Raw genomic sequence first — 27,886 nt, forward strand, 5'->3', positions numbered from 1 at the left:
GATAAAGTTGATTGAAAGGTGTGTAATGAATTCGGTTGAATAGCTGTCTGCTGTTAAATTTAAGTACACGATTAGCTAATACCAATCTAGGTCAACCAATTACCAAGCAATGCATAATTTTGTTCAGTCTGTGGTGTAAAAAGTTTGCATTAGCAATTAAAGAAAAAACACTTAAGCAAAACATGATCAGGTCAAAGTGTCTCAATAATTTTTGGTCCCAAATGTTTATCAGTTTTACTGGTAGTCCACTGTATGAAGAATTTTTAGGTATAATGTCGTCACAGTTTACTTTATTTTGCTATCCTCACTTACATAAAAGAACTATAGTGTCCTGCACCTGCTAGTAAAAAGAGATCAAAATTATATCTGGTGTCTCAATAATTAGTGGTTTGACCGTATATAACTATTTAACTTTATACAAAGTATATATACAGTATATATAAGATGTCCACATCAAAATAAATTTACAAAAGTGATTTTATGTCCATAGAAAGCACGTTGAATGTAAGTAAAGTGTCTACTTTTAAGGTTTTAAATAAGTTTTTGGAGAATAAAATAATTTGGTTGAAATAATGTTCCATTGTCATTCAGTGTAACACAATACTTGCATATTCTGACTTGTACATATTAAAATATATAAAAGAATAAGGGAGCATATTAAATGAGTGAAAAAGTCTTACTGACAAATGGGCAAAACCTAGGATAGCGGCAAATTTGAAAAATGTAAAATGACAACTAATTAGTATTTGGCGTGAAAGTAATTAGTCTTTTAATATGTCCTAAATTGATTTTTGTTGTAAATATGCCTGACAGGATTGCTACACTGAAAAATACATGTCTTCTGTAAATTAGGGAAAAATGTATGATATTTATTTTATAATATGATAAATATTAAAGTTTAATAATAAAAGTGTAATATAATAATTTAATCATTTTAAATCCACATAATTTTAAACCTTAGAAATTTAGAAACATGAAATGTGCTTGAATTGCGCTTTATATAAATATCTTTATATAATTATGCTTTCTTTATATTTTGAGAAAAAGATGCCACTGGGTTTGGTTCTGTTTGGTTTAAATGGGTCATTAATATAAACTTTAATCATTTTCTCTTATTGCATTCTAGAACACTTCAAAATCAGAAAAGTCATCAGGTAAGACTTTTCATTTTTGGTCCGTAGTCAAGTATCCTGTTGACTAAAATGGATTTTATTATTGAGTTTATTGTTATTAATATTGCTGTTGTTGTTGGTATTATTATTATTAATATTCAATTGTAGATGGCAAGATCCGTAAAGAGAAGCTGGAGCAGGTGGCGTCCTTCTCTCTCTTTGGAAATGTGATGTCTATGGCCAGCGTTCAGCTCGTGGGCACCAACAGAGACGCCTTGCTTCTCAGCTTCAAAGATGCCAAGGTATGTGTGACTACATTACAGCTACTTCCTGCAAAAGTAAAGCTTTGAAGAGTATCTAAAGTCAGTGTGTTTGTTTTTCTTCCAGCTCTCAGTTGTGGAGTATGATCCAGGCACGCATGATCTCAAGACTCTGTCTCTGCACTTTTTCGAGGAGCCGGAGCTGAAAGTGTGTACTGCGTTTGAGGATGTATTGAACTGCTGATCTGTGGAGGTGTGTGTTTTGATCACTCTGTGCTGTGTGTTTGGATGGTTTCAGGAAGGGTTTGTTCAGAATTTGCACATCCCCATGGTGCGGGTGGACCCAGAGAACCGCTGCGCTGTCATGCTGGTGTACGGCACGTGCCTGGTGGTTCTGCCCTTCAGGAAGGACATGCTGACCGATGAACAAGAAGGCATTGTGGGAGAGGGGTACGAACAACATTTTCTAAATATTTCCTGGCATTTTAAATGATTACACTACCACCGAAAAGTTTGGGGTTGGGAAGATATTTTTAAAGTTTTTGTAAGATTTAAAAAAAGTTTTTTTTAATGTTTTAAGTAGTGCTGTCAAACAATTAATCCAAAAATACCAGTTTTTGTTTTCATAATATGTGACCCTGGACCACAAAACCAGTCTTAAGTGTCAATTTATCAAAATTGAGATTTACACATCATCTGAAAGCTGAATAAATAATCTTTCCATTGATGTATGGTTTGTTAGGATCGGACTATATTTGAAAATCTGGAATCTGAGGGTGCAACAAAAATCTAAATATTAAGAAAATCGCCTTTAAAGTTGTCCAAATGAAGTTCTTACCAATGTATATTACTAATGAAGTTTTGATAAAATGAAGTTTTGATATATTTACTAAATATCTTCATGGAACATGATCTTTACTTAAAGGGATAGTTCACCCAAAAATTCAAATTCTGTCATCATTTACTCCTCATGTAGTTCCAAACCTGTATGAATGTCTTTGTTCTGCTGAACACAAAGGAAGATATTCTGAAGAATGTGGGAAACAGAGCAGTTCTGGGGCACCATTGACATATTTTTTTTCCTACTATGGAAGTCAATGGTGCCCCAAAACAGCCTGGTTACAAACTTTCTTCAGAATATCTTCCTTTGTGTTCAGCAGAACAAAGACATTTGTAAATGATGTAAATGATGACAGAATTTTCATTATTGGGTGAACTATCCCTTTAATGTCCTAATGATTTTTGGCATAAAAAGAAAAATAAATAATTTTGACCCATACAATGTATTTTTGGCTATTGCTACAAATATACCCCAGCGACTTAAGACTGGTTTTGTGGTCCAGGGTCACATATATATGTGTGTGTGTGTACTGTGTATATTTATTATGTCTATATAAATACACAAATATACATGTACATTTTTATGTATTTTATGTATATACATATACATAAAAATTATGTTTATATATAAAATATATTTATCTGTAATATAAATAATATACATATAGATATATACATGCATGTAAATATTTTCAAAATGTATACTGTATGTGTTAGTATTTATATATACATAATAAATATATATACACAGTACACACACATTATGTAAACAAACTTATTTTGGATGCGATTAATCTATTGACAGCACTAGCTTTACGTTTGTTTTTTTTTGTGGTCGAATTTATTTGATACAAAAATATAGTAACAATAGTAAAATTGTTAAATATTATTGCAATTTAAAACAACTGTTTTCTATTGTAATATATTTTAAAATGTAATTTATTTCTGTGATCAAAGCTGATTTTTCAGCATCATTACTCCAGTCTTCAGTGTCACATGATCCTTCAGAAATCATTCTAATATACTGATTTGCTGCTCGAGAAACATTTCTGATTAATAACAATGTTGAAGAAAGTTCAAAAGAATAGCATTTGTTTGAAATAGAAATCTAACATCAGAATTGTATTTACTCTCACTATTTTTTTATCTATTTAATGTGTCCTTGCTAAATGAAAGTATTAATTCCCAAACTTTTTAACTGTAGCTTATCAGACTCTATTCAAATTAAACTGGTATTTATTTACAGCAAGATCTCATTCAAAATATTTCTTCTTTTTTAGGCAGAAATCAAATTTCCTTCCCAGTTACATCATTGATGTTCGTGAACTGGATGAGAAACTCCTAAACATCATCGATATGAAGTTTCTCCACGGTTACTACGAGCCCACACTGCTTATTCTGTTTGAGCCCAATCAGACGTGGCCGGGGTACGACTGCTTATCTGATTATCAGCACTTCATTACACATGCATTTCCTGTCTCGATCATATGCATTCAGTCTTTAGCATCACACACTTTGTGTTAAACAGGCGTGTTGTTTGTTATGTTTAGACGTGTGGCAGTGCGTCAGGACACATGCAGTATCGTGGCGATCTCTCTAAACATCATGCAGAAGGTCCATCCGGTCATCTGGTCTCTCAGTAACCTGCCCTTCGACTGCACTCAGGTCATGGCTGTGCCCAAACCCATCGGTAAAATAGCATCCTCACTCACCTCTACTCTTACTGCACCTGCATGAGCTCCATGCAGACGTTCACCTCTGGTTTTATGGCAGAGCTTCTCAACAAGGTCCTCCATTGTCTGCAAGAATATGTCAAGGCCCCCTAGCCCTTGTTTAGTTTTCAAACATTATTTTATTCTGATGGCAATAAATAAATAATTAAATCCAGAAATTTTAGAAGCTGAATGTTCTTCAGGGTACATCGACTCACTCTTGATTTACTAGATAAGAAGTATTTTAGAATTCTTAATTATTTTATAATTAAATGAAAAATATTTTAGACTATTTTAGAAATATTACCGTTTCTACCAAATAAAATATTTTAGAAGCAAGCGTAATTAGTCAAATATATTTTCATTATAAAATGCCCATGGTATTAATTTAAGACTTTATAAGTTGAACTAATTTATTTATGTCAGTTTTGGTCAGATATGATGTTTTCACAAAAATGAGTTCATAAAGCCCTCTTCTAGCGCTCCAAATAGTAATTAAACCTCTCAAATGACCTTTGTTTGTACATTTTCTGAGAGGAGTACCCTTTTCTCTGCTCACTTCTGGACGACCTCACCTCAAGTTGTACATGTCTATTGTTGCAAAGCACAGCAATCCAGCTTTGTGAATATTCATATTGAATTCTCGATGACATGAGTCCAAACCAGTGAAAATGATTTTGCTGATGAAAACAAAAGATCTCTCTATAAAGTACATTATTGAGAAATATGTCTTGGCGAGATTCAAGTCAAGTCACATTTATTTATATAGCGCTTTTAAAAATACAGATTGTGTCAAAGCAGCTTTACAGTATTAAATAGGAAAATAGTGTGTCAATAATGCAAAAGGACAATAGTAGACACTCAGACATAATCTGTTATGTCTTACATGAGTGTTTAGTTAATGGTTGGGGAAAATCTGATGCGTAACATTATATAAGATTCATGCATTACATTAGGTCTTAGATTTGTCTCGATCTTAATCAAACATTAAAAGAAAAGACGGAAGCACTCGCTGCTCTTGATTAAACTACTGTTTATTTACATCTTTGTTCTTATTTTTAATAACAAAGATAAAGTAAAAATAGCTATATTGTGATTTAATAAAATAGTAATTGTTATGAAGAAAAGAATTGGAGGAAAAGACGCAACGTTGCTTGGTGATTTTGCTTTGGAATCGTCAGAAAACTTTACATTTTTCTCAAAATCGCCTTTTAAAGGATCTTTTTTTGTCAGATTTCAACAAGTCATATATCATTTTGAAGGTATTTTAATGGAGAATGTGAACTCATTTTTGAAAATTTGCTCATTCCAACTCATTTTGCTAGTCACAAATAGTTTTTAAGGGGATCTTGATTTTTATTTTAGCTCATTATACGTTTTATTGCTAGTTTTATTATTTTAATTCTCTAAAAAGTCTTTGAAATCATTGCAAGTCCTCTGAGATCCCCTGTTTCAAGTTTGCACAGGCCCTCTGGTTGAGAACCACTGTATTATTATGGCATATAATAATACAGTCATATAAGAAAAATAAACTTTCCAGTTCTTGTATTTCATCTGTTTTTATACATTTATGTTTTGGAAGCCTGTTTTAGACCGTATACATTTTAGCCAATATTAACTGTACAAGCATTAGCATGATATAATTTCTTTCATACATGTTAAAATGTGAGAAGAGCAACAATAATTTATGATCATAAAGGCCTTCTGGTCTCTTCTGTTGTGCTTAAGTATATGAAATGAGTTTGAAATGAGTTTTGTTTGTTGATATAAATTGGAAGATTTTTACCAGAAAGTGAAGGACAAAACAAGTCAAGTGTTTGAATGATAATATTGTGTGTTTTGTGTTCAGGTGGAGTTGTGGTGTTCGCTGTGAATTCATTAATGTATCTGAACCAGAGCGTTCCTCCGTTTGGAGTGTCACTCAACAGTCAGACCAACGGCACCACCGCTTTCCCCTTGAGTAAGTTCTGCTCAGACTTCTTCCCTCCCAAAAATAACATCTTTACAGTCAAAGCTATGATTGCTAACTGGTGCCATTTCACTCTAATTCACTCTGTTTTGCTCTTCAGGGTCACAGGATGAAGTGAAGATCACACTGGATTGTTCTCAATCATCCTTCATCACCTCTGATAAGATGGTCATCTCATTAAAAGAAGGAGAAATGTGAGACCTTTCACTTGTATGACCACATGCTTCCATGCTTTACATTTTAGTCATTTAGCAGACACTTTTATCCAAATGATGACAATAGAAGCAATCAAAACCAACATGTCACATAAAAAACAGATAGGTATGAAATGGTCATTTGGATCAGAGATGTGACCATGTTTGTCATGTTGCAGTTACGTGTTGACGCTCATCACAGATGGCATGAGGAGCGTTCGGGCGTTTCACTTTGACAAGGCTGCCGCCAGCGTCCTGACCACTTGTGTGAGTGATCAGCTGTGCCAGCAGCATCAGTTTTGAATCCTCTGCGCTTGATCACAGACACTCAAACACTCCCTCATCTCTCTCCTCTCAGATGACGACCATGGAGGCCGGTTATCTGTTCTTGGGCTCTCGTCTGGGCAACTCACTGCTGCTCAGGTACACTGAGAAACTCCAGGAAACGCCAATGGAAGAGGGCAAAGAGAACGAGGAGAAAGAGAAACAGGTGTGTGAACCACTGTGAAGAGAAGTGCACTTCAGCATACTTGTTGTGGAAATAATATAATTTAGAAGAATAGACTAGTGTAATTTCCGACAGTTCATTGCATGTTTTTGGACATTAAATAAAATGTCAATTAAATGGACGTATTATAGTATTTATTTATATTAAATGCAATTAGCTGAACTTAAGTGCTTTTTTGACCCACTTAAGTAGTACTTGCATATCTTTAAATGTAATTTCATAATTCTATTGTCTTTGAATTATGGTTAAAGTTCTGCTGAATTTAATGTCAAGCATTTATGGTAAACTAAAATATACTTTAATGTCATTTCTACTAAAACTTGTATTTAACAACTTGTATTTAATTTCTACTATGTCATGTATTTAAAAATATTTGTAATTTTATACCTGGAATGATAAAGATGCAATTTAGTATATTTAAATGTTCACTTTAAATGTAATATATCACACCATTTAAAGTTAAAATGATAGATTATACAGTTAAAATTATAATCTTTACATGCATTTAATGTATGTATGTTAGTTAACACATAAAAAAGTGTACTTGTTTAAAGCATGACAAAAGATTATGAAAACATAATTTAAAATGCACTGTTAAAGTAAAACTTTTAATTGTACTTTATTTCAAAATGCACTTTTTAAAACAAACTCTACTTAAGTATGTTAAACACTCATGAAAGTGAACTTTCGTTAAGTGCACTTAAGTGACCTATTATTTCATTAATATAATATTTTCTGTAATAATAATAAAAAAAATCTATATACTTTTGGTGAGGGTTTGAAGTACACTACAAGTGTGCATTTGCTACAATTTATCACACTTCTTTATCTTAAGGGAATGAACGCTTATAAGCTACACCAGTAGTTTGTCCAATTCTGCTTTTATACAATGCCGGTATTGCCAGTCACATATACATTTTATGTTTATGTTAGCATACACTTTAGCCCATCTTTCCGAAAGCTGAGATCCAGCCAGTGATGAAAAATATATTCTTGTAATAAAAAATATATTTTTAAGCTCATAAAATCTTTTGTAAGTAGGATCTGAAGCTTACTCATATCGAATGCCTCTGTCTTCCAGGAAGAGCCTCCGAATAAGAAGAAGCGCGTGGATTCCACGGCTAGCTGGACAGGTAGTGTAATTAATGGCAGTGTTGTATATGGTTGTGCTGTTGTGTTGTGTACATATGTGTGTGTTGCTGTGTTCAGGTAAGGCCAATCTGCCTGACGAGCTTGATGAAATCGAGGTGTACGGGAGTGAGGCTCAGTCAGGCACTCAGCTGGCTACATACTCGTTTGAGGTGAGGTCCTATCTAATCTGATCTCAGTAACATATTTCATTTACAAAATACCACATATGTACATTTCCAGCGTTGCTGCCTGTATGAAACACTTGTATTAAACTAGATGTGCTGTTTATGTCCAGGTTTGTGACAGCATACTGAACATAGGACCCTGTGTCAGTGCCTCCATGGGAGAACCGGCCTTCTTGTCTGAAGAGGTACCTCTTACTTTCCCTACAGTGATAACACTTTATTTTAAGGTGTCCATAATACAGAGTATTATGTACTTACCATGTAACTAAGTTATAACTAACTACAGTTACAGCTAACTAAGCCTGTACTTACAGTCTGTAATTATATAGATGTAATAGACAGCTACTGTTACACACATGTAACAGGCTGAGTCTGTTACACAGCTACTTATGTAACCAAAGGATTGTTACATATGTGTTACATTAGAAATGTAAGTACACAGACATAAGCTACTTAAAATAAAGTGTATCAAGATTGTACTTAAAGGAGCACTGCGTAAGTTCTGAAATTTCTAACAGTTACTGACACCAGTGGCCGTTAGAGGAACTGCAGCCAGTCTCATGCTCGTTCTCGGTGCGCGCTAGATAAGGCTTTTTAAAAGCAATTTAAAAACATTTTCCTTGAAGGTTTGAGCCGGAATAGTTTGCAAGAGTGTGATCATAAGCACAATGAGGCTGTGAAAGTAACTAGTGATCAGATGAGTTTCTCTGTTCAGTGTGAGGATGTTTAATGTCCTCTGCATTCACATTTAGACACTTGTTAGCAACCACCTTTTTCAAGACAAGTAAAAGCTTAAAAAGATCACAAGGACGTATTACTGATTTATTTTATGTTGTAGAATTAAATGTGAAAATGTCATGAGCTTGTGTTCACAACAGGCATTTAACCAAAAACCCATTGACTTGAGAACGATGGAGCCAGAAGTGCTAAAATATCTGGTCTAAAAAACAAATCCATCATTTCTGCAGCTCTCTTGTGCAGTTATGATAGTGAGGTATTTCCTGGTAAGACTGAACCCTGAGATACAGCATGATGAAAAAGACATAATTAGTCTCAAACATGATTAGTTCCATCAACAGATGGCTTTGTGAAACTATTTGTTTCTGATTAATTGTGATGCAATATCAATTCTTCCGTCATCAGTTTCAAACTAACCCAGAGCCGGATCTGGAGGTGGTGGTGTGCTCGGGATACGGCAAGAACGGTGCTCTCTCTGTACTGCAGGTATGATTATCTGTGACACTGTACCTCCTGTTCCTGTGCTCGTGGACAGGCATTGCGTTCCTGCATGTCTGCGCATGCATCACAGCCATGGCCGTAGCCAGGCTTTTGCTATAAAACACATTATATACACTATAAACACTTTACAAGTGACAGACATGTAGATGTTTGTGAAAGATGTTTTCTCTGTTTTGGAGGGATGATCATTTTTAAATCATACCCTATTTATTGCATCAAAATTTACTATGGGGTGGATAATTTTATCAGTTGTTTATTATTCATGCAACAATACATATTACTGTTATAGTTTTTATTAATAACCATGGCTATGTAGCTGAAAACGTTGTCTAGTGCTCTTATGAATGTTTATAGCATTAGATTTGTGAAAATGTGACTATAGTAGTAGACTACTATACTGAATGACGTAACATAGACTTCATCATGGCTAGTGTTTGCGTATTTCATTTCATTCTGTAACCTACTTGCTCTACAGATCTGTGTACTAGTGTTAAATGCTACTGTTTTTGATAGCACTGATAATATCATGATTGCGTTTACCTTACCGAATGCAATGACCTGTCCATGGGCTTTTTTGATTACTGTCAGTTTGAGTACCGGCGATGCAGTGTTGCCAGATCAAGATATCAGTGACCCTAAACTGCGACTTCCTACTTTATTAACTTTCTAAAATGTCAAATTAAGTGGAAAAGACAAGTCCAAAAATGCTTATAATAGCTGGATCTGGCTGCGTCCGTGCCCTCACTCACAACTGTCTCAAGCCGTGTTCACTCCGGCAGCGATGATTTTCATACCACGGACGCTAAACATTCTTGCAAACTGTCTAAACTTAATTATACATGTCATGCAGACATTCATTTGAGGAGTTTAACAGCAAATTAGTCATTCAGAGAACAAATTTTATTTTTGAACATGAAAAATGTATAGCTGGCTACGGGCCTGGTCACAGCCGTGTCTGTTTGAAGTAAAGATGCACAGCACGCGGTCATGCGGCGGTGAGGCTCGTCTGCCGCAGGCCTCTGCGGGTGCTACAGCCTTTACCAGGGCTGCCTCAGAGATGGTTGGAGAGGCCTTTAAAACACCCGAGATACAGCAGAGACACGCTGCTCATGCAACGCTCATGCATTTCACTCAGGATGCACGACACTAGTGTTATTTGTCTGAGTGCCTACGAACCCGAGGCTCTGTTTATACCTGATGTTGACATGCGTCTCAGCTGGTTTGATTTTAATTGTGAATTAGGTCCAGTTTGGGGTCCAGAAAACATCCCAGTATGCACCTCATGAAGTTGGTTGAGTCAATATTCAAACGCTGGAATTCTGAAAAGGTGTCAACTTTAAAGAAGAAAAAATATTTTAATTCGTTTAACACAAAATTCCAGTTGCGTAGTTTTAATGACGTTATTCTAACGTAAATAAGGAATGAAAATGTGATCTGTCTCAACTGAGTAGTTTTGATGGGATCACATGAGACCGATGATAATGTCAGGTGTGAATATGACATGAATCTGCTTGCTCTACAGACACAGATTCCCTTCTGTCAGGAATGGTATCAACAGTATGTTTCTGATGTAAAGAAGTTTCAACTGGGTTTTTGTCAGTCATGCCAGTTTCAACATGGCTGATGAAAGAGATTTTAGAAGTTGTGATAAAAATGTGTATAGTTTTTTTTTTTTTTTTTTTTTTTTTAGTATTAAGGCCATTGTACACTGAGTTTGAAATTTTCGTCCCAAATTTTTGCTTGAAAAATAAATACGACCTCACGTTGTGTTCGTGTCAGGTTAGATTTTCTGCGTTTTGGCATCCGTAGCAAGCATTTTGATAGGAAAGGATGACGAATACAAAAAACACACAGTGTGCAAGGACCTTTACTTTTACTTTTAGTTTTTACATGTTCTTAGTATTGCCCTGTTGTGAGGAATTCTACTGGTTTTATCATTTAAATATGCTAATAATTGGCCGTTCCAAAATGATCAGCATTACCCAGTTATTGTGTTTGATGCTTGGCTGATTAACAAAAGCATTAACTTCCCTTTGTGCTAATTCTCATATCTACTAACAGCACATTCAGTGGATAATGAATTATTCTAGTTTTTTAGTGGATTTCAAATAAATGTTTCTTTAATTGCATTGTGTACAGTTTGTATACACCTCGATTAGCTTAAGATATAAGGTGTAAGATATATAAACTCAATTTAAAAGGAGGAAAATAATTTTTGGTTTTCCTTTTAAATCGAGTTCATCCAGTTTTTTTCCCTACCCTGTTTGTAGTTATTGTTTTTTTAAATGTAAACTCACTTAATTTTAATACATTTATATAAAAAAGGCACACTTTAGTATAGGGGTCAATTCTCACTAGCAACTACTTGCTTATTAGCATGCGTATTACTAGCATATTGGCTGTTTATTAGTACTTATAAAGCACATATTAATGCCTTATTCTGCATTACAATATTTTCGATCCCTTAACCCCATACACTTAACAACTACCTTACTAACTATTAATAAGCAGTAATTAGGAATTTATTGAAGCAGAAGTCATAGTTAATAGTGAGAACTGGACCTTAAAATAAAATGTAACCTAAAATTATATTAAAATGTAATATATTTATATTTAGAATATGTCTCATGTATATTGACGTATATTGGCCTCTGGCAGTTGAAAAGTCCATATAGGTCAACCATTATTACTGAAATTATATTAAATTTGTGGTATTGAAGCATTTATTTTTGCTGTGCCATAGAAAAGTATCAGACCGCAGGTGGTCACAACGTTTGAACTTCCTGGATGCCATGACATGTGGACCGTCATACACTGCGAGGAGAAACCTGAGAAGGTGATTTGTTACAGTCATCTTTCTAAAGTCTTTTATTTTCAATGCAGATAAATTCAAAGATAAATAACCCATAATTCTGGTGTTTAACTGTAAACTGCATAACTTTGAAACTCTGTGTCTGTAGTCTCCACCAGAGGGCGATGGCGAGGGTCCAGAGGAGGAGAAGCACGAGCCCACAGTAGAGGACGACAAGAACAAACACGGCTTCCTCATCCTCAGCAGAGAGGACTCCACCATGGTAATCAAAAGCTGTATTATGTATACTACCATAGTATAGGCCAGAGGTCTTCAACCCTGTTCCTGGGACCCACTTTCCTGGAAAGTTTATTTCCAACCAGCTTCAGCACACCTGCCTGCAATTTTCAAGCAGTCTTGAGGAACTTGATTGGCCACTTCAGGTGTGTTTGATTAGGGTTGTAGCTTAACTCCCCAGGAACAGGGTTGAAGACCTCTGGTCTAGGCTGTAGGCATATGACGGTATCAAATTTTCATGTTGCATTTAATTGCTAATGCTTTTGTCACGGTATACGGTATTATCACAATATTGAAATTTAGTTGCAAAAATGTGTTGTCATATAACAGGTTTAATAACTTTTTTCTTATAACAAAAATAACTGAACATTTAAATACAATAAAGCAACACAAAAAAATGTCTAAAGTAAAAAAAATTCAAACACAGATTAAACTGCAAAAGAATTATAAAGACCAATAGGTATCACTTTACGAGAACATCTCATTAGTTAACCTTAGTTAATGCATTAACGTTAACATTAACAATGAGAAATAGCTACATTTGCTACAGAAGTTATTAATCTTTGTTCAAAAATACAACTGTTAGTTCATGTTAGCTCAGATCTGTTAAATAATACAGTTACAACTTTTGATTTTAACAACGTGCTATTAAATCACAAAAGATTAATGAATGTTGGTTACACTTTATTTTAAGGTGTCCTTGTTACAGTGTAATTATACATTTAAGTACTGAGTAATATTAACTAACTACATGTACTTACTATATAATTAGGGTTAGGATTAGGGTTTGGTTTAGGGCTACTTGCATGTAATTATGCATAATTTATTGTTATTATAATAGTAAGTACATGTAACGTAAAATAAAATAAAGTGTTACCTGAATGTTTAGAAGGATATTTCATTGGCAGTTTATGTTAACTAATTAATTAACTAATGTTAACTAATAGAGGCTTAATGTAAAGTGTGACCAAACAATAAAGAATCTAAATATTTTAAAACAATATCTAGGGCATGTTGTAGTCCAGTTTGGAAATAAATGGCCTATTAAGTCTAAATATTGAAGTATTTGGCGTTGTGATGAACACCATAGCGAATACAAAAATCTGAATGGCTTTTTAAATAATTGAAATATGTTTCAGAAAGTAGCTCAGCTGCTTTGTTTATGGGGTTTCCGGTGTAATGGCTGCATTTCTGCTGTTCCATTAGCGCCATCTGCTGGCAGAGAGTGAAATTGCACTTTCAGCATGTCTCTTTCAGTCGCTACACCATGCGCTTCTCATCCTCGCTTGTTTATATGAGAGTGCGCATGCGTCTGTGACACAGCATACAGTGGTGTTGTGCATTGTGACCAGTTGATGGGAAAAGTATTCTTAAAATGCATAAAAATCTGAATAATTTGTATTGGGCTAAATAATTATTTGCGGTATTTTTAAGTGCTCACAATAACAATATCGTGCATGTTCAATATCGTGATATATCGCATTACTGAATGTATACTAGGCAGTATATACTATATAGTAAGCAGCATGCTAGTATGTCATTCCAGGCAGCTAGATATTCCCATGATTGCTTTCTCATATCAGCTCATTGTCTACTCTTCAACCAGTCACAATGCTTTTTTGAGGCAGTTTATTGTCGTGTCATTTTTGGAGGACACATTCACTCTTCCGGTGCTTCATTGCTCTTGTGGTGTGTTTAGATCCTGCAGACGGGTCAGGAGATTATGGAGCTGGACACCAGTGGTTTCGCCACGCAGGGTCCCACTGTGTATGCAGGCAACATCGGAGACAATAAATACATCATCCAGGTGTCTCCTATGGGCATCAGACTGCTAGAGGGAGGTGAGGAACCACATCAGTGTGTATGTAACTGTGACCGTATGATGGATGGATCTGATGTCTCATCTGGTCTCTTCTCTTCTTGCTCTCAGTGACACAGCTCCACTTTATCCCTGTGGACTTGGGCTCTCCCATAGTGCACTGCTCTGTGGCCGATCCATACATGATCATCATGACAGCTGAGGGAGTGGCCACCATGTTTGTGCTGAAGAGTGACTCGTACATGGGGAAGAGCCACCGCCTGGCGCTGCAGAAACCACAAATCCACACGGTCAGTCCATACAGACATCATGTACATTACTGGTCAAACGTTTGCTTTTGAAAAGAAATCTCTGATGATCACCAAGGCCGCGTTTATTTGATCAAGTTATTTTAAATGCAAAATGATGTAGGAAATCCTGCTTTCTGAGACATTTAACAAAATTAAGTAAGTTTATGCTTAACCAGAAACCCCCCCGCCAATGTTGTAATAAGTTCAGATTCAAAAACTTTATTAATCCCAGGAGGAAATTGCTTGCCATATTACAATTGCTCTCAAAAAGAAGAAAGAATGAATAAATAATTAATAGTAGCAATAATAGAAATAGATAAATATATACCTATAGCAACAAATATATAACAACAAAACACACAACAATAATGTAAAAACCACCAATAAATATGACAATTCAGATCAAATATGAAGTAAACTGAGGCACAATGGATGTAAAATATAACCACAGTTTGAAAAGAAAACAAACGTTTATTTTATTTTCTCCCATTTGCATCTTTTTTCCTGGTTTTAAGTGTAAAGTCATTTAATTGTGACTTGCGTCATTTTGCATTTCAAGTAAATGTCTCTTGATTTAAGAACTGTACTGAGAAGAGTACTGAGTAAGAAAATCACTCTTTATTGTTATAAAAACATTAATATTATGAAATATTATTACACTTTAAAATAGCTGTTTTCTATGTGAATATATGTTAAAATGTAATTTATTCCTGTGATCAAAGCTGAATTTTCAGCATTACTTCAGTGTCACATGATCCTTCAGAAATCATGCTAAAATGCTGTTATTCGCTGCTCAAGAAACATATATCGTTATCAATGTTTAAAATCGGTTTTGCTGCTGAATATTTTTTGTTGAAACCATGATAAATTTTTAAAGAATGTTTGATGAATACAAACTTCAAAAAACAGCATTTATTTTAAATATAAAACCTTTGTAACATCATAAATGTCTTTAGTGTCACTTTTGATCAATTTAAAGCATGTTTGCTAAAAATATTCAATTAAAATATTAATTTCTCAAATGAAAAAATCTTGCTGAGAATTTTTGAACAGTAGTGTTATTGTATGCTGAATCTCATGAAAAACATCTAGGTTGTATTTTATCACAAAATCTAAAGCAAATAATGACAATGAATCATATTTTTAGGACAGAGGACGTTTTTTTGTATTGTGGCATTATTTTCATGAAAATTCAACATTTTCACCCAGATTATTATCACCCTAGTGGGTCTGAGTTTTTTGTAAATCCCATTTTTCTCTGTGAAATACAGTATGATTTTTTTTGTTGAATACCTTTTAAAGTGTTCTCAATGTGATCAGTTCTCAATGTTTTGTTTTTGCAGCAATCCCGTATTATTACGTTATGTGCTTATCGTGACGTCAGTGGCATGTTCACAACTGAGAACAAGGTGAGCTTCCTGGCCAAAGAGGAAACTGCCATCAGAGCCCAATCAGACACAGAGACCATCATTCAGGACATCAGGTAATGGTCACTGAGCACACCAGACACTCAAATGCTCTTATTTGCAGCTCGTCTCATTTTCTCATAATGACTGTTTTTCTTCTACTCGTGCTGTCCGTCAGTCATGTGATGGATGATGAGGAGGAGATGCTGTATGGAGAGTCGAACCCTCTGTCCAGCCCCAGTATAGATGAGCCCAGCCGCAGCTCTGCAGCACTGAGCTACACTCAGACAGGAAGAGAGGGCGGCCAGAGCAGACTGGAGCCGTCACACTGGTGCCTTCTGGTCAGAGAGAATGGAGTCATGGAGGTGATGAACATAAACACTGATTTACTGAGATTTTGGGTGTATTTGTAGTTGAAAGAATGTATGTTACTAACTTACTATTAAGTATTAAAATTTGTGCCGTCAAATGATTAATCGCATCCAAAATAAAATTTTTTGTTTACATAATATATGTATGTGCACTGTGTATATTTATTATGTGTATATATAAATACACACACATACAGTATATATATTTCAGAATTTTTATTTTTTTATACATTAAATATATTTATTTATAATATAAATTATATGAATATAAATATAGACATGTAAACACGTAAATATTTTCAAAATATATACTGTATGTGTGTGTATTTATATATAACATTTATTGTTTTAATTTTTATTTTTAATTATACACTACTTGTCAAATGTTTGGCAACATTATGATTTTTTTAACATTTTAACAAAGTTTTTTTTAAAAAGGCTGCATTTATTTGATCAAAAACACGGTAAAACCACACAATATTTTCAATAATATTACAGTATTAATAAGGATCATGTGACACTGAAGACTGGAGTAATGATGCTGAAAATTCAGCTTTACTTCACAGGAATAAATTACGTTTTACAATATATTCACATAAAAAACAGTCGTAATAATATTTCACAATATTACTGTTTTTACTGTATTTTTGAGCTCATAAATGCAGCCTTGGTGAGCACAAAAGTCTTCGTTAAAACATTTAAAAATCATAATATTTTTAAACTTTTGACAAGTACTGTCATTTTAATGTTAAAATATTTAATATTTAATGTAATATTTAAAATTCCCTTTATATGATTCTAAAACCCATATAATGAGAAGCCTGTCATCCTTTATATAGACCCTCAGTTCATTCAAAACTATCGCTGAACTACCTTTATGAAGTAGATAGATTTGTTTAGTATGAATGCATGCCTTATCAACAGATTTATGCGACTAATCTTATTAATTTGGGGCTGTTTGGTTATTCAGTTCATGTTATAAACTTCCATAGAGCGTATGTAAAACATAATCTGATGTTATTGTTCATTAAAAATGTTTATTGTGATTTTGTCAATCAGATCTACCAACTTCCTGACTGGCGCCTGGTTTTCCTGGTGAAAAATTTCCCTGTTGGTCAGCGTGTTTTGGTCGACAGCTCTGCTAGCCAATCGGCTACTCAAGGGGAGCTCAAAAAAGAGGAAGTGATGAGGCAGGGAGAAATCCCATTGGTCAAAGAAGTTGCTCTCGTGTCTTTAGGCCACAACCACAGCCGTCCTTACCTGCTGGTGAGTTTATCACTGGAGCCTCCCTGCTCCTCTGGATGAATTGAGGTTTAATGTTGTGTGTTTTACTGTCTTTGTCAACAGGCACATGTTGATCAAGAGCTTCTCATCTATGAGGCTTTTCCCTACGACCAGCAGCAAGCTCAGAGCAACCTGAAAGTGCGCTTCAAGAAGGTACAAACTGACACTAAATACTCTCCACAGGACGTTTACTCTAGTGATGTTTGAATGATAGTGAGTGGTGGCTCTGTTTTCTTCCTGTCAGATGCCTCATAACATTAACTTCAGAGAGAAGAAGTCCAAAATGAGGAAGGACAAGAAGCCTGATGGTCAGGGAGAGGAGACTCTGGGGGTCAAAAGTCGAGTGGCCAGATTCAGATACTTCCAGGACATCTCGGGATACTCAGGGGTACGTCTGTCTGTGAAATGTATTTATCTGATCATGTTTTGTTTTTTTGACACTTGTTGATGGCCTTGCATTGTGTTAAATTCTTAATGTATACAAAACTTCCTAAAATCATGTAATGTCTGACAAGCAGGGTGATTTTAGTGTTATTTATATACTATTATAGTATTTTTATTCATACTTTCCTATATTAAATATTTTAGATTTATTTATATTTTTTTCACTTTTATTTTAATTTTAGAGTTTCACTGGTTTTATGTGCATTTGTCATTTTTATTTATTTTTAATAGTTCTATTTAGTTTTATTTTTCATCTTAGTCATCGTTTTAGTAATTTTGCTACTTCAAATTAAACCTATTTTATTTCACTTAGTTGTCAAGGCAGCATTTCTGTTGTTTAAGTTTTTCATTAATTTATGTTCTATTTTATTGTTATTTTTTATTTGTATTTTATTCTTAGAAACCAGTTTTGTCGATAATGAAATGTCTGGCAAGCAAGTTTATTTTAGTATTATTTATTATACTATTATATAGTACCTTTTATTTTTCAGTTTTCATTTTAATGTTAGTTTAGGTATTAGTAACTTCATTATGTGCTGTTATCATTTTCTTATTTCTATTTCTAACTTTTTTATTTTTATTTCAGCTTCAATTTTAGTACAACTTATCTCAGTTAGTTGTCAAGGCAACATTTCTATATGTGACCCTGGACCACAAAACTGGTCTTAAGTCGCTGGGGTATATTTGTAGCAATAGATGCACTGTATGGGTCAAAATTATCTATTTTTCTTTTATGCAAAAATCATTAGGATATTAAGTAAAGATCATGTTCCATGAAGATATTTTGTAAATTTCCTTTCCCGTAAATATATTAAAATTTAAGTTTTGATTAGTAATATGCATTGCTAAGAACATAATTTGGACAACTTTAAAGGTGATTTTCTCAGTATTTAGATTTTTTTGCACCCTCAGATTCCAGATTTTCAAATAGTTGTATCTCTAACAAATATTGTCCTATCCTAACAAACCATACATCAGTGGAAAGCTTGACTGGTTTTGTGGTCCAGGGGTCGTTATCAGAGCTGGTGTAAGATATTGACACCAAATTTTGTAAGAGAAGAATTACATAAATGTTGGCACTGCTTGTTTTTCAGGTGTTTATCTGCGGGCCGTCTCCTCACTGGATGCTGGTGACCTCTCGTGGGGCGATGCGGCTCCACCCCATGACAATAGATGGCGCTATCGAGTCCTTTTCTCCCTTTCACAACATCAACTGTCCAAAAGGATTCCTCTACTTCAACAAACAGGTACAGACAAGTCCTAAAATCTGCACCAGCATTTGGTATTAGATCACATCTCAAAATGACAAAAGTGTCTTTCATCCTCCACTGTATCAGGATATCTTGAGAAAATAATCTTGACAGGTTTAGGTTTAACTGAAGTGTGTTTGTTGCTTTAGGGCGAGCTGAGGATCAGTGTGTTACCCACATATCTCTCATATGATGCTCCCTGGCCTGTCCGCAAGATCCCACTCAGGTGTACTGTCCACTATGTGTCGTACCACATGGAATCAAAGGTAATGCACATGCTGTGGGCAGGAGATGAGTTCACTGACTTGAATTAATTTGAATTGTAAATACATTGGAAGTCAATGGGAGCTGAATGGTTAGGTTATGGCAATCAAAATATCTTCTTTTGTGTTCTGCGGAAAAAAGAGAGGTGCAATGCAATCACATTTACCGTTGCTCTGCAATATTTTTTGTAGCTTTTTAACAAACATCTGCACATTCAGTAATTTTATGTTAGGACAAAAAAGTTTGTAGATTTTGCTTGTTCAGTTTGCTCACACAAATTTGTGTTATGTTGACAAATTAGACTGGCAGTTTTTGCTCCTGTGCCTTAAAGGGATACTTCACACCAAAATGAAAATTTTGTCATTAATCACTTACCTCCATGTCGTTCCAAACCTGTAAAAGCTTCTTTTGTGTTCGGAACACAATTTAAGATATTTTAGATGAAACCCGGGAGGCTTGTGACTGTCCCATTGAAATAGTAAATTGCACTGTCAAGGACCATAAAAGTGAGTTTATGTTGCGCGTCATCTGAGGCGTGCTTGCGTCGTGCTTTGCTAGTGAACTCATGAACGCACTTGCAGGAAGTGTCATGCAGAAGAAAAAGTTGAATAAAGTCAATATTTTGTTTTCTTTGTGCACAAAAAGTATTCTTGTCGCATCACAAAATTCAGATTGCACGTCTGATGGCAGATGGATTATTTTGACTATGTCTTTCATACTTTTATGGACCTTGACAGTGCAATTTACTATGCAGTCAATGGGACAGTCACAAGCCTCCCAGGTTTCATCTAAAATATCTTAAATTGTGTTCCGAAGATGAACAAAGCTTTTACGGGTTTCGAACGACATGGGGGTAAGTGATTAATGAAAGAATTTTCATTTTGGGGTGGAGTATCTCTTTAAAGATTCTAAATATATAAATGAGGTCTGTTATGATAGGCTAAACTAAGTTGAATAAATAACATCTGTGTCCAGCATTAAAGGTGGGGTAAGCGTTTTCTGGAAATCAATGGTGATATTTGAAATCACCAAAACAAACACGCCCCTACCCCAAAAGGGTCACGCCCCTATTTTGATAGCTCCGCCCCACACGTAGCCTACGCAACCCAGGCAACGATTAGATCTGTGAAACAAAGCAAAACCAATGTTACACTGTGTCTACACCGGATGCGAGCGGCGTGACAAAATACTATAGAAGTCATTATAATCAGTGATGCTGTCTACACTGGATGCTGCGCAGCGCAACAAATCTCAGACAGAAAACTGCTGCTGCGTTCTATTTATGACGTACTGACACAAATTTCAAGTGATTTTCAACGGTCGCTTTATCACGTCCAGTGTAAGCAGACTTTAGCTGTTGCGGCGTGCCGCATCCGGTGTAGACACGGTGTTACTCATCTATGGAGAAGAAGCAAAGCAACCTCGGAGTCCGATCGCAGACTTTCCGTCCTACTTCATGCCTTATCGTTCCGCAGATGTTTTCCTCTTTTGTTTTTTTATCCGCCATCTGTATCTTTCTGTCGCTCGGCTCGGCTGTTCACTGAACACTCTCTCTTCCACATGAGTAGACACGCCCCTTACTGCTGACTGGTTACAAGGTTGTTTTGGTTCTCGGCCCCGACTCAGTTTTCTAAAGTGTTTTTGAAAAATTACATACCCCACCTTTAAAGGTTCTGTATATAATTTTTTGACTAAACTAAAGCATAAAAATTACATTTAGGGAACATGTTAAGTTGACCTACTTATTTCTCCTATTAACAAAACTACTTTGAAATGTGTGTTCTGTGTCGGAATGTCTGTTTTTGTTTCGGCTTGTGTGACCCCGCCCACTGCCAGTTTACCCAATAGTAATTCAACACCTCGGGTTGCCAGTTGGAGGAAAATACAGCATATTGCAGTCATGAAAGCCAGCAAACGAACTCGGTCAGAGATTGCAGAATCTACCTGAACTAAAAAACGTCGGCATCAATCTAAACAGCTCTATGACCAGAAGAATATTACAATGCAAAAATATATACTCAACAACTTGGAGTGTAAAGCCCGTCCTCAATCTGGCAACCCGCATGAGCGTCGAGTCTGAGGAGGAGGAGGCGGGAGAAACAAAGCTCTTCAGTATTTTGAATTTGGGCTGCAGTCAGTTGTACATACTACACCTTTAAATGACTGCTGCCATGTAAACGTGGCAGTCATATGTTGATCAGTCGTGTGTGTTTCAGGTGTATGCGGTGTGCACCAGTATTAAAGAGCAGTGTACACGCATCCCCAGAATGACCGGAGAGGAGAAGGAGTATGAGACCATCGAAAGAGGTGGGACACTGTTTGCTTGCATGTGCACATGGACAAAGTGAATGTGGCTGATGTAATGGAGTCTTTATTATTTTAATTGTTGTTTTCTCAGATGAGCGGTACATACACCCTCAGCAGGAGAAGTTCTCCATTCAGCTCATCTCTCCGGTCAGCTGGGAGGCCATCCCAAACACACGGTGAGAAGCACATTCACACAACCAAAGTTTTGAAGCTTTAAAAAGTTCATAAAGACATTACAAAAGTAATAGAGCATGAATAGAGCAGTTTAATCCAAGTGTAATCCTTCTGAAGAGATGCGATCAATTTATTTGATGGAAGGAATTAATTTAGGCTTTAATTCACATAAATATTTCACATACATTTGCCATATTTGTGTCTTTATGAACATTTTGACTTATAAAGTTTAGGTGGAATGGACTCTCAGTGGAGGGACAGAAATATGTCAGGTTTCATTAAAGGGGTCATGACATGGATTTAAAAAATATATATTTTAATGTTCCTTGAGGTTTATTTATAATGTTCATATAAATAAAAAAAAAATATTATTTTCAACCCTCATTTTTGACCCTCTGTCTAACAGTAGGTCCTTTAAGTAGGGTGACTTAACGTCCTCTTTTCCCTGGACATGTCCTCTTTTTGGACCTAAAAAAATGCGTCTGGCCGGGATTTCTAAATTGGCCAAAATGTCCGGGATTCGGCTTTTGCTTTCTACAGTCGCCATTCATTGTGTGCGTTTTTGTATTAAAGCCCTGCGCGGGACTGTTTTCTTAATCCCGCTCCTGCTGAATTTCTGGCCTGCTCTCACAAACATGCTAATATTGAATATAATTTTCACGCATCAGGGAGCTGCTATCAATATGCAGAGTATTTAAATTGCTTTGGAAGTAACTCTTGCTGGACGCAGGGTTGCCAAATCCTAATTTTTCCCCCCACGGAATTGGGTTGATTTTAAACTGTTGCGGCAGGTTGATTTTTCTCACATAGGTTAAACCAAAGTCCATTTTCTGTAGTCTTTGGTAAAACTAAGCAATATTGCATAAATTACATATGACTTGAAATGCTTGTATTGAAACTATTTCCATTCTACCTATGATAAAACTGTGGTAGATGTTAAGTTTTGTGAAGGATGCATCTGATAGGAAGCCTTTTAGCTGTGTTTATGATCAATCTGCAAAACTGTGTCTGTAAAATATGTATTTTAGGTATAGAAATGACATTTTGAGTTTTGATATGGGATATGGTCATTGCGCTACTTTGGGGATTTTTTGCTCACATCTGACACAAAGTGGAATTTGTTGCATATGTGTAAACACAAAAATCGACACAAGATTTTTTCACATTCCATCTGAGACGCTTCCAAATGTGGATTTTAATCGGATACATATCCGATATCTGGACATCCACCCTACGTCTAAACACACATATCCGATTCCCCACCGAACTCCCAATGCGACACGTTTGCCTGTAAAGATATCGTTTAATGCCGGCTTGCTGTATGCGCGCGCATTTTATTGAGATGGAAACTTTTATATAGGTAAACAATTGCACATTCAGGAGCTGGTTTTCAATCCCTGCCCCATGAATTTTATAAATACAACAGCTAAAAGCTACATTATATTTCTCAGCAATGAGGTGATAACTTAGCAGTTTTTGTAATTAAACCAACAAACTTGTTCACAAGGATCACATTTGCTCGTTCGCTCTCTCTCTCTCTCTCTCTCCTATGAGAGGAGAGGGCCTATGGTGAGAAGAAGACTATTCGTTGATGTCTTGCTCTGGAGGCTGTTTATGCAAACGGCTGCGCCCGGGTGACGTCATTTGATCCAAAACGAGCCGTTTTCTGAGGGTTATTACATAAATGCTTTTTTTATTGATGATGAAGACATTTTAAGTGATGGAACTTGCAGGATGTATTAAGCATGCAAACATCTCTTCTGTATCAAAAAATCAAGGGAAATTTAGTTCCTCATGTCATGACCCCTTTAAAAATGTCTTCAAGATGAACAGCGGTCTTACGGGTGTTGAACTGACATGAACATGAGTAAACGATGATGATCTGTCTGTTCTGTGTAACGCTGTTGGACTGTCTTGGTCAGCGTTGATCTGGAGGAGTGGGAGCATGTGACGTGTATGAAGACAGTGGCTCTGAAGAGTCAGGAGACTGTGTCAGGCCTGAAGGGATACGTGGCCTTGGGCACGTGCCTCATGCAGGGAGAGGAGGTCACCTGTAGAGGAAGAGTGAGTCTTCACCTACACACACCTGTCAACACTCCAGAAACTGTTGAAGTACATTAATAGACATCTATTAAATAAGCTTTTTGATCATCACTCAATAGCATTTAGTTACCAATGTGATGCCATTGTAGAAATACTCTTTACAGGTGCATTTGATTCATATGATCAATTTATTCCACAACTAAAAGTTAAAGAGAGCAATATGGCTAGTCATGTAATCGCAAAATGGGATAAAAACATTTGCAAGGTCCAACAACATTTAAAACTGCACCATGTATAACTGCTTTTAGCTAGGACTGCTTGATCAATTGAAATGAAACCGGCTTAAGTGTGATTATCAAATAACAATGGCTGCCATTTCAATTTTAGGTCTCTGCATGTTTTCTATAAAAAAAAAGGATTAAGATTTAAAATGATAAGACATTAAGGCAGACAGAAATCTTATTGTAATCTATTGTAATTTTACAGTTGTACTGTGAAGTAAAAAATATATTGTTTTTCTTGAATACATTTTTGTTTTTGAGTGAAATTTTGCAATGGTAAAATTTCTTATTTTGTTTAATGTTTTTATTTAGAAATAAAAATAATTATGATGATTTATAATAATAATATTACTTATTTAATATGAAATGTAAAAAATAAAAAAATGAAAATAGGTCAAATTGTGCAGCCCTACAAAAAAAAAATAATAATTTTTTTTTATTTCATTTTAGGTCAGTCTCAGTTTAATCAGAAAAATCACAATTTGATTTTTCTCCCAGATCGTGCAGCCCTATCTTTGGTCTCTTTTATGTAGGCACTTGCTTCAGTTGATCAGACGTCAGATCTGGGTTTGTTTTCTCTGTGGCAGATCCTGATTCTGGATGTGATTGAGGTGGTGCCAGAGCCCGGTCAGCCCCTCACCAAGAACAAGTTTAAAGTGCTGTATGAGAAGGAGCAGAAGGGGCCCGTCACGGCTCTCTGTCACTGCAGTGGATACCTGGTGTCTGCCATCGGACAGAAGGTAAACCACACGTTTGAATGTGCTTCATCACATAAAACACAATAACATTTCTGTTGATTCTGTATAATGTGAGTGTGTGCGTGCAGATCTTCTTATGGAGTCTGAAGGATAATGATCTGACCGGCATGGCCTTCATCGACACGCAGCTCTACATCCATCAGATGCACAGCATCAAGAACTTCATCCTAGCCGCTGATGTGATGAAGAGCATCTCTCTGCTGCGCTACCAGGAGGAGAGCAAGACGCTCTCGCTCGTCAGCAGGGTATCTGACAAGAGTTTGCACTCAAATATCAGCCAATGACACTCAATCCTTTATGATTCAGTTTATTTAAAGGGATGTAATTTTAATTTTGTGTTGCTACCAATTTGCAGACTCCTGGAATGATAGTCATTTCACAATAGTCAATTATGATTGGTTGAAATCTTGATCATCTTTTGCCTCTTGTTTAACTTGAGTGCTTAATGTACAAAATTGAGCATGGATTAATATTGTTTACTATTTGAGTAGTTTAGATTCGCAAATTGTACCAGCGTACCATGAGGTCACAACACAATGCATACATGCTACACAAAATGCGTTCAGTTTTGATATAATTGTTCCATTCCTCTTTTTGTTTCTTCATAGGATGCAAAGCCCCTGGAGGTTTACAGCGTAGACTTTATGGTGGACAACAACCAGCTGGGCTTCCTGGGTAAATGTTTTATGGTGTTTTCACGCCGAAAGCAAATTTAATTATTCGCGCAAGTAGATTACATACAAAGTCAATGCAAAAACACGAATGCGCGATATACGCCTCAATCACGTCTTCTGCGCAGATTGGAAAATTTGCATGATGCGTTGTTGGACAAGCCAGTCAGCAAAGAGCTTATTGACATGTCCGGTAGCATCAGAATGTTTTTATTTTATATTTTTAATCGCGCGAGTGACGCAACAAACATAGTGAGTAACACAATGCAAATATTCGCTTCACTTTTGATGTGCACACACATCAAAAGTGTTGTGTGTGCAATAATATTATTTTATTATTGCAGACGTCACTGGTTTGACCTCTTAAACTCCCTCTCAGTTTCAGACAGAGACAAAAACCTGTTGGTCTACATGTACCTGCCAGAAGGTGTGTCATTTATTTGATTCTTTCTGTAGTACCATGAGACTTTGCTCTTTCCCAGTGTCTGATATCAAACATACGTCCTTTATTATACCGCCTCCAGCCAAAGAGAGTTTCGGAGGCATGCGTTTGCTGCGGAGAGCCGATTTTAACGCGAGCGCTCATGTGAACGCCTTCTGGAGGATGCCGTGCCGCGGCACTCTGGACACCACCAGCAAGAAGGCACTCACCTGGGACAACAAGCACATCACATGGTTCGGTGGGTCTCCTCAGCTGTATCTCTTTTGAACACATTTGCACCCTAGCGGTTAATGGGCGTTCATGAAACATGATCTTTGACCAGCATTATTTCACTATTCCTGAACTAGTGAACCCAGTTTGATTGTCTGTGTCTGTGCAGCTACGCTGGACGGTGGCGTCGGCCTGCTTCTGCCCATGCAGGAGAAGACGTACCGCAGACTGCTGATGCTGCAGAACGCCCTCACCACCATGCTGCCGCATCACGCGGGGCTCAACCCAAAGGCCTTCAGGTACTGACTGACGTAAACTAAAGAAACCTTACAACTAGGGATGCACGATATTATCGGACTGATATCGAAATCAGCCGATAATGGTGGGTTTTCCCAAACGCACGCTAAACTCATAGCACGTGCAATAAACGAGTTCGCTGCATTCATTCACTGTGAACGGAGCCGTTCTGAGGTGCGGAAAACACCAGATCAAGAGCTAAAACGTGCAGCAAAAACAGACTTGATGAAGGGATTAAGCCATATTGTGCTTTCGGTTTTAGTTTGTTTCACAGGTACTGTGCCAAAGCATAATGGCCCAAAACAAATATGTATTTTAAAAACTGCACTTTTATCCGGAAGACCTATCGTTTCATATCGTCATGTGACCACGATAATATCGAGACTATCTTTGACTATTGATAATATCGTTACATCCCTTGGCATTTCTTTACACCAGTTTCTGTTGTTTTGACATTCAACGCTTTTGACCAATGAATTTCCATGAGTAGTTGTAGATTTGCATTTGTATCTCAGGGAATTTCTGCATTTCTGGAATTGTCTTTTTATTTGGAACCGATTTACTTAACCCTATAAGGCCTACTGTATCATATTTGTGACCGTGGACCACAAAACCAGTCACAAGGGTCAATTTTCCTGAGATTTATACATCATCTGAAAGCTGAATAAATAAGCTTTCCATTTATGTATGGTTTGTTAGGATATTTAGCCAAGATACAACTATTTGAAAATCTGGAATCTGAGGGTGCAAAAAAATCTAAATATTGAGAAAATCACCTTGTTGTCCAAATGAAATCCTTAGCAATGCATATTACTCATCAGTTTTGATGTATTTATGGTAGAAAATTTACTAAATATCTTCATGGAACATGATCTTTACTTAATATCCTAATGATTTTTGGCATAAAAGAAAAATCTATAATTTTGACCCATACAGTGTATTGTTGGCTATTGCTACAGATATACCCCAGCGACTTAAGACTTGTTTTGTGCTCCAGGGTTACATTTGATACGACATATCTAAAGCCTCTAAATTACCAGCATGAACAAAACTTTGCTGAAAAACCTGATAAAAACAATCTACTACAAGCCTTGTCGTCTGACTGATAATTCATGCTTTATATATATATATATATATATTTTTTTTTTTTTACAAGTAAAAGGTCTTTTACTATCATTGTAAAAGCATTCACCTTCAGCCTGTGGTTCACGCGTCTTTCTGTTGTGAAGTCTTTCCTGATTTTTATAAAGGAAACATAAGAATAATAACTTTTTTATTGTTAGTAATATTTCAAGATGAACACTTACTGCACTGAAGCAACTTAGGTTTGATTATCC

At 36.0% G+C, this 27,886-nt stretch overlaps 1 protein-coding gene across 1 annotated transcript in view; it reads left to right on the forward strand.

Moving 5' to 3' along the window:
* Positions 1-27,886, forward strand: part of LOC306885515 (cleavage and polyadenylation specificity factor subunit 1-like) — a 32,409-nt gene that overhangs the window by 1,853 nt on the left and 2,670 nt on the right. Inside the window, exons 3-36 of the mRNA XM_079442089.1 lie at positions 1,127-1,154; positions 1,281-1,414; positions 1,500-1,580; positions 1,671-1,822; positions 3,493-3,639; positions 3,763-3,902; positions 5,774-5,884; positions 5,994-6,087; positions 6,267-6,354; positions 6,446-6,577; positions 7,677-7,728; positions 7,805-7,896; positions 8,022-8,096; positions 9,055-9,135; positions 11,894-11,986; positions 12,111-12,224; positions 13,938-14,079; positions 14,169-14,347; positions 15,691-15,830; positions 15,932-16,118; positions 17,184-17,390; positions 17,472-17,561; positions 17,653-17,796; positions 18,947-19,099; positions 19,252-19,368; positions 21,583-21,673; positions 21,765-21,849; positions 23,770-23,911; positions 24,759-24,911; positions 24,998-25,174; positions 25,538-25,604; positions 25,980-26,027; positions 26,125-26,280; positions 26,422-26,551. Coding sequence (XP_079298215.1) covers positions 1,127-1,154; positions 1,281-1,414; positions 1,500-1,580; positions 1,671-1,822; positions 3,493-3,639; positions 3,763-3,902; positions 5,774-5,884; positions 5,994-6,087; positions 6,267-6,354; positions 6,446-6,577; positions 7,677-7,728; positions 7,805-7,896; positions 8,022-8,096; positions 9,055-9,135; positions 11,894-11,986; positions 12,111-12,224; positions 13,938-14,079; positions 14,169-14,347; positions 15,691-15,830; positions 15,932-16,118; positions 17,184-17,390; positions 17,472-17,561; positions 17,653-17,796; positions 18,947-19,099; positions 19,252-19,368; positions 21,583-21,673; positions 21,765-21,849; positions 23,770-23,911; positions 24,759-24,911; positions 24,998-25,174; positions 25,538-25,604; positions 25,980-26,027; positions 26,125-26,280; positions 26,422-26,551 — 4,022 coding nt within the window. The remainder of the gene's footprint in view (positions 1-1,126; positions 1,155-1,280; positions 1,415-1,499; positions 1,581-1,670; positions 1,823-3,492; positions 3,640-3,762; positions 3,903-5,773; positions 5,885-5,993; positions 6,088-6,266; positions 6,355-6,445; positions 6,578-7,676; positions 7,729-7,804; positions 7,897-8,021; positions 8,097-9,054; positions 9,136-11,893; positions 11,987-12,110; positions 12,225-13,937; positions 14,080-14,168; positions 14,348-15,690; positions 15,831-15,931; positions 16,119-17,183; positions 17,391-17,471; positions 17,562-17,652; positions 17,797-18,946; positions 19,100-19,251; positions 19,369-21,582; positions 21,674-21,764; positions 21,850-23,769; positions 23,912-24,758; positions 24,912-24,997; positions 25,175-25,537; positions 25,605-25,979; positions 26,028-26,124; positions 26,281-26,421; positions 26,552-27,886) is intronic.

This window comes from Barbus barbus (assembly GCF_936440315.1).
Source record: "Barbus barbus genome assembly, chromosome: 19".
In the NCBI taxonomy this organism is placed as follows: domain Eukaryota; kingdom Metazoa; phylum Chordata; class Actinopteri; order Cypriniformes; family Cyprinidae; genus Barbus; species Barbus barbus.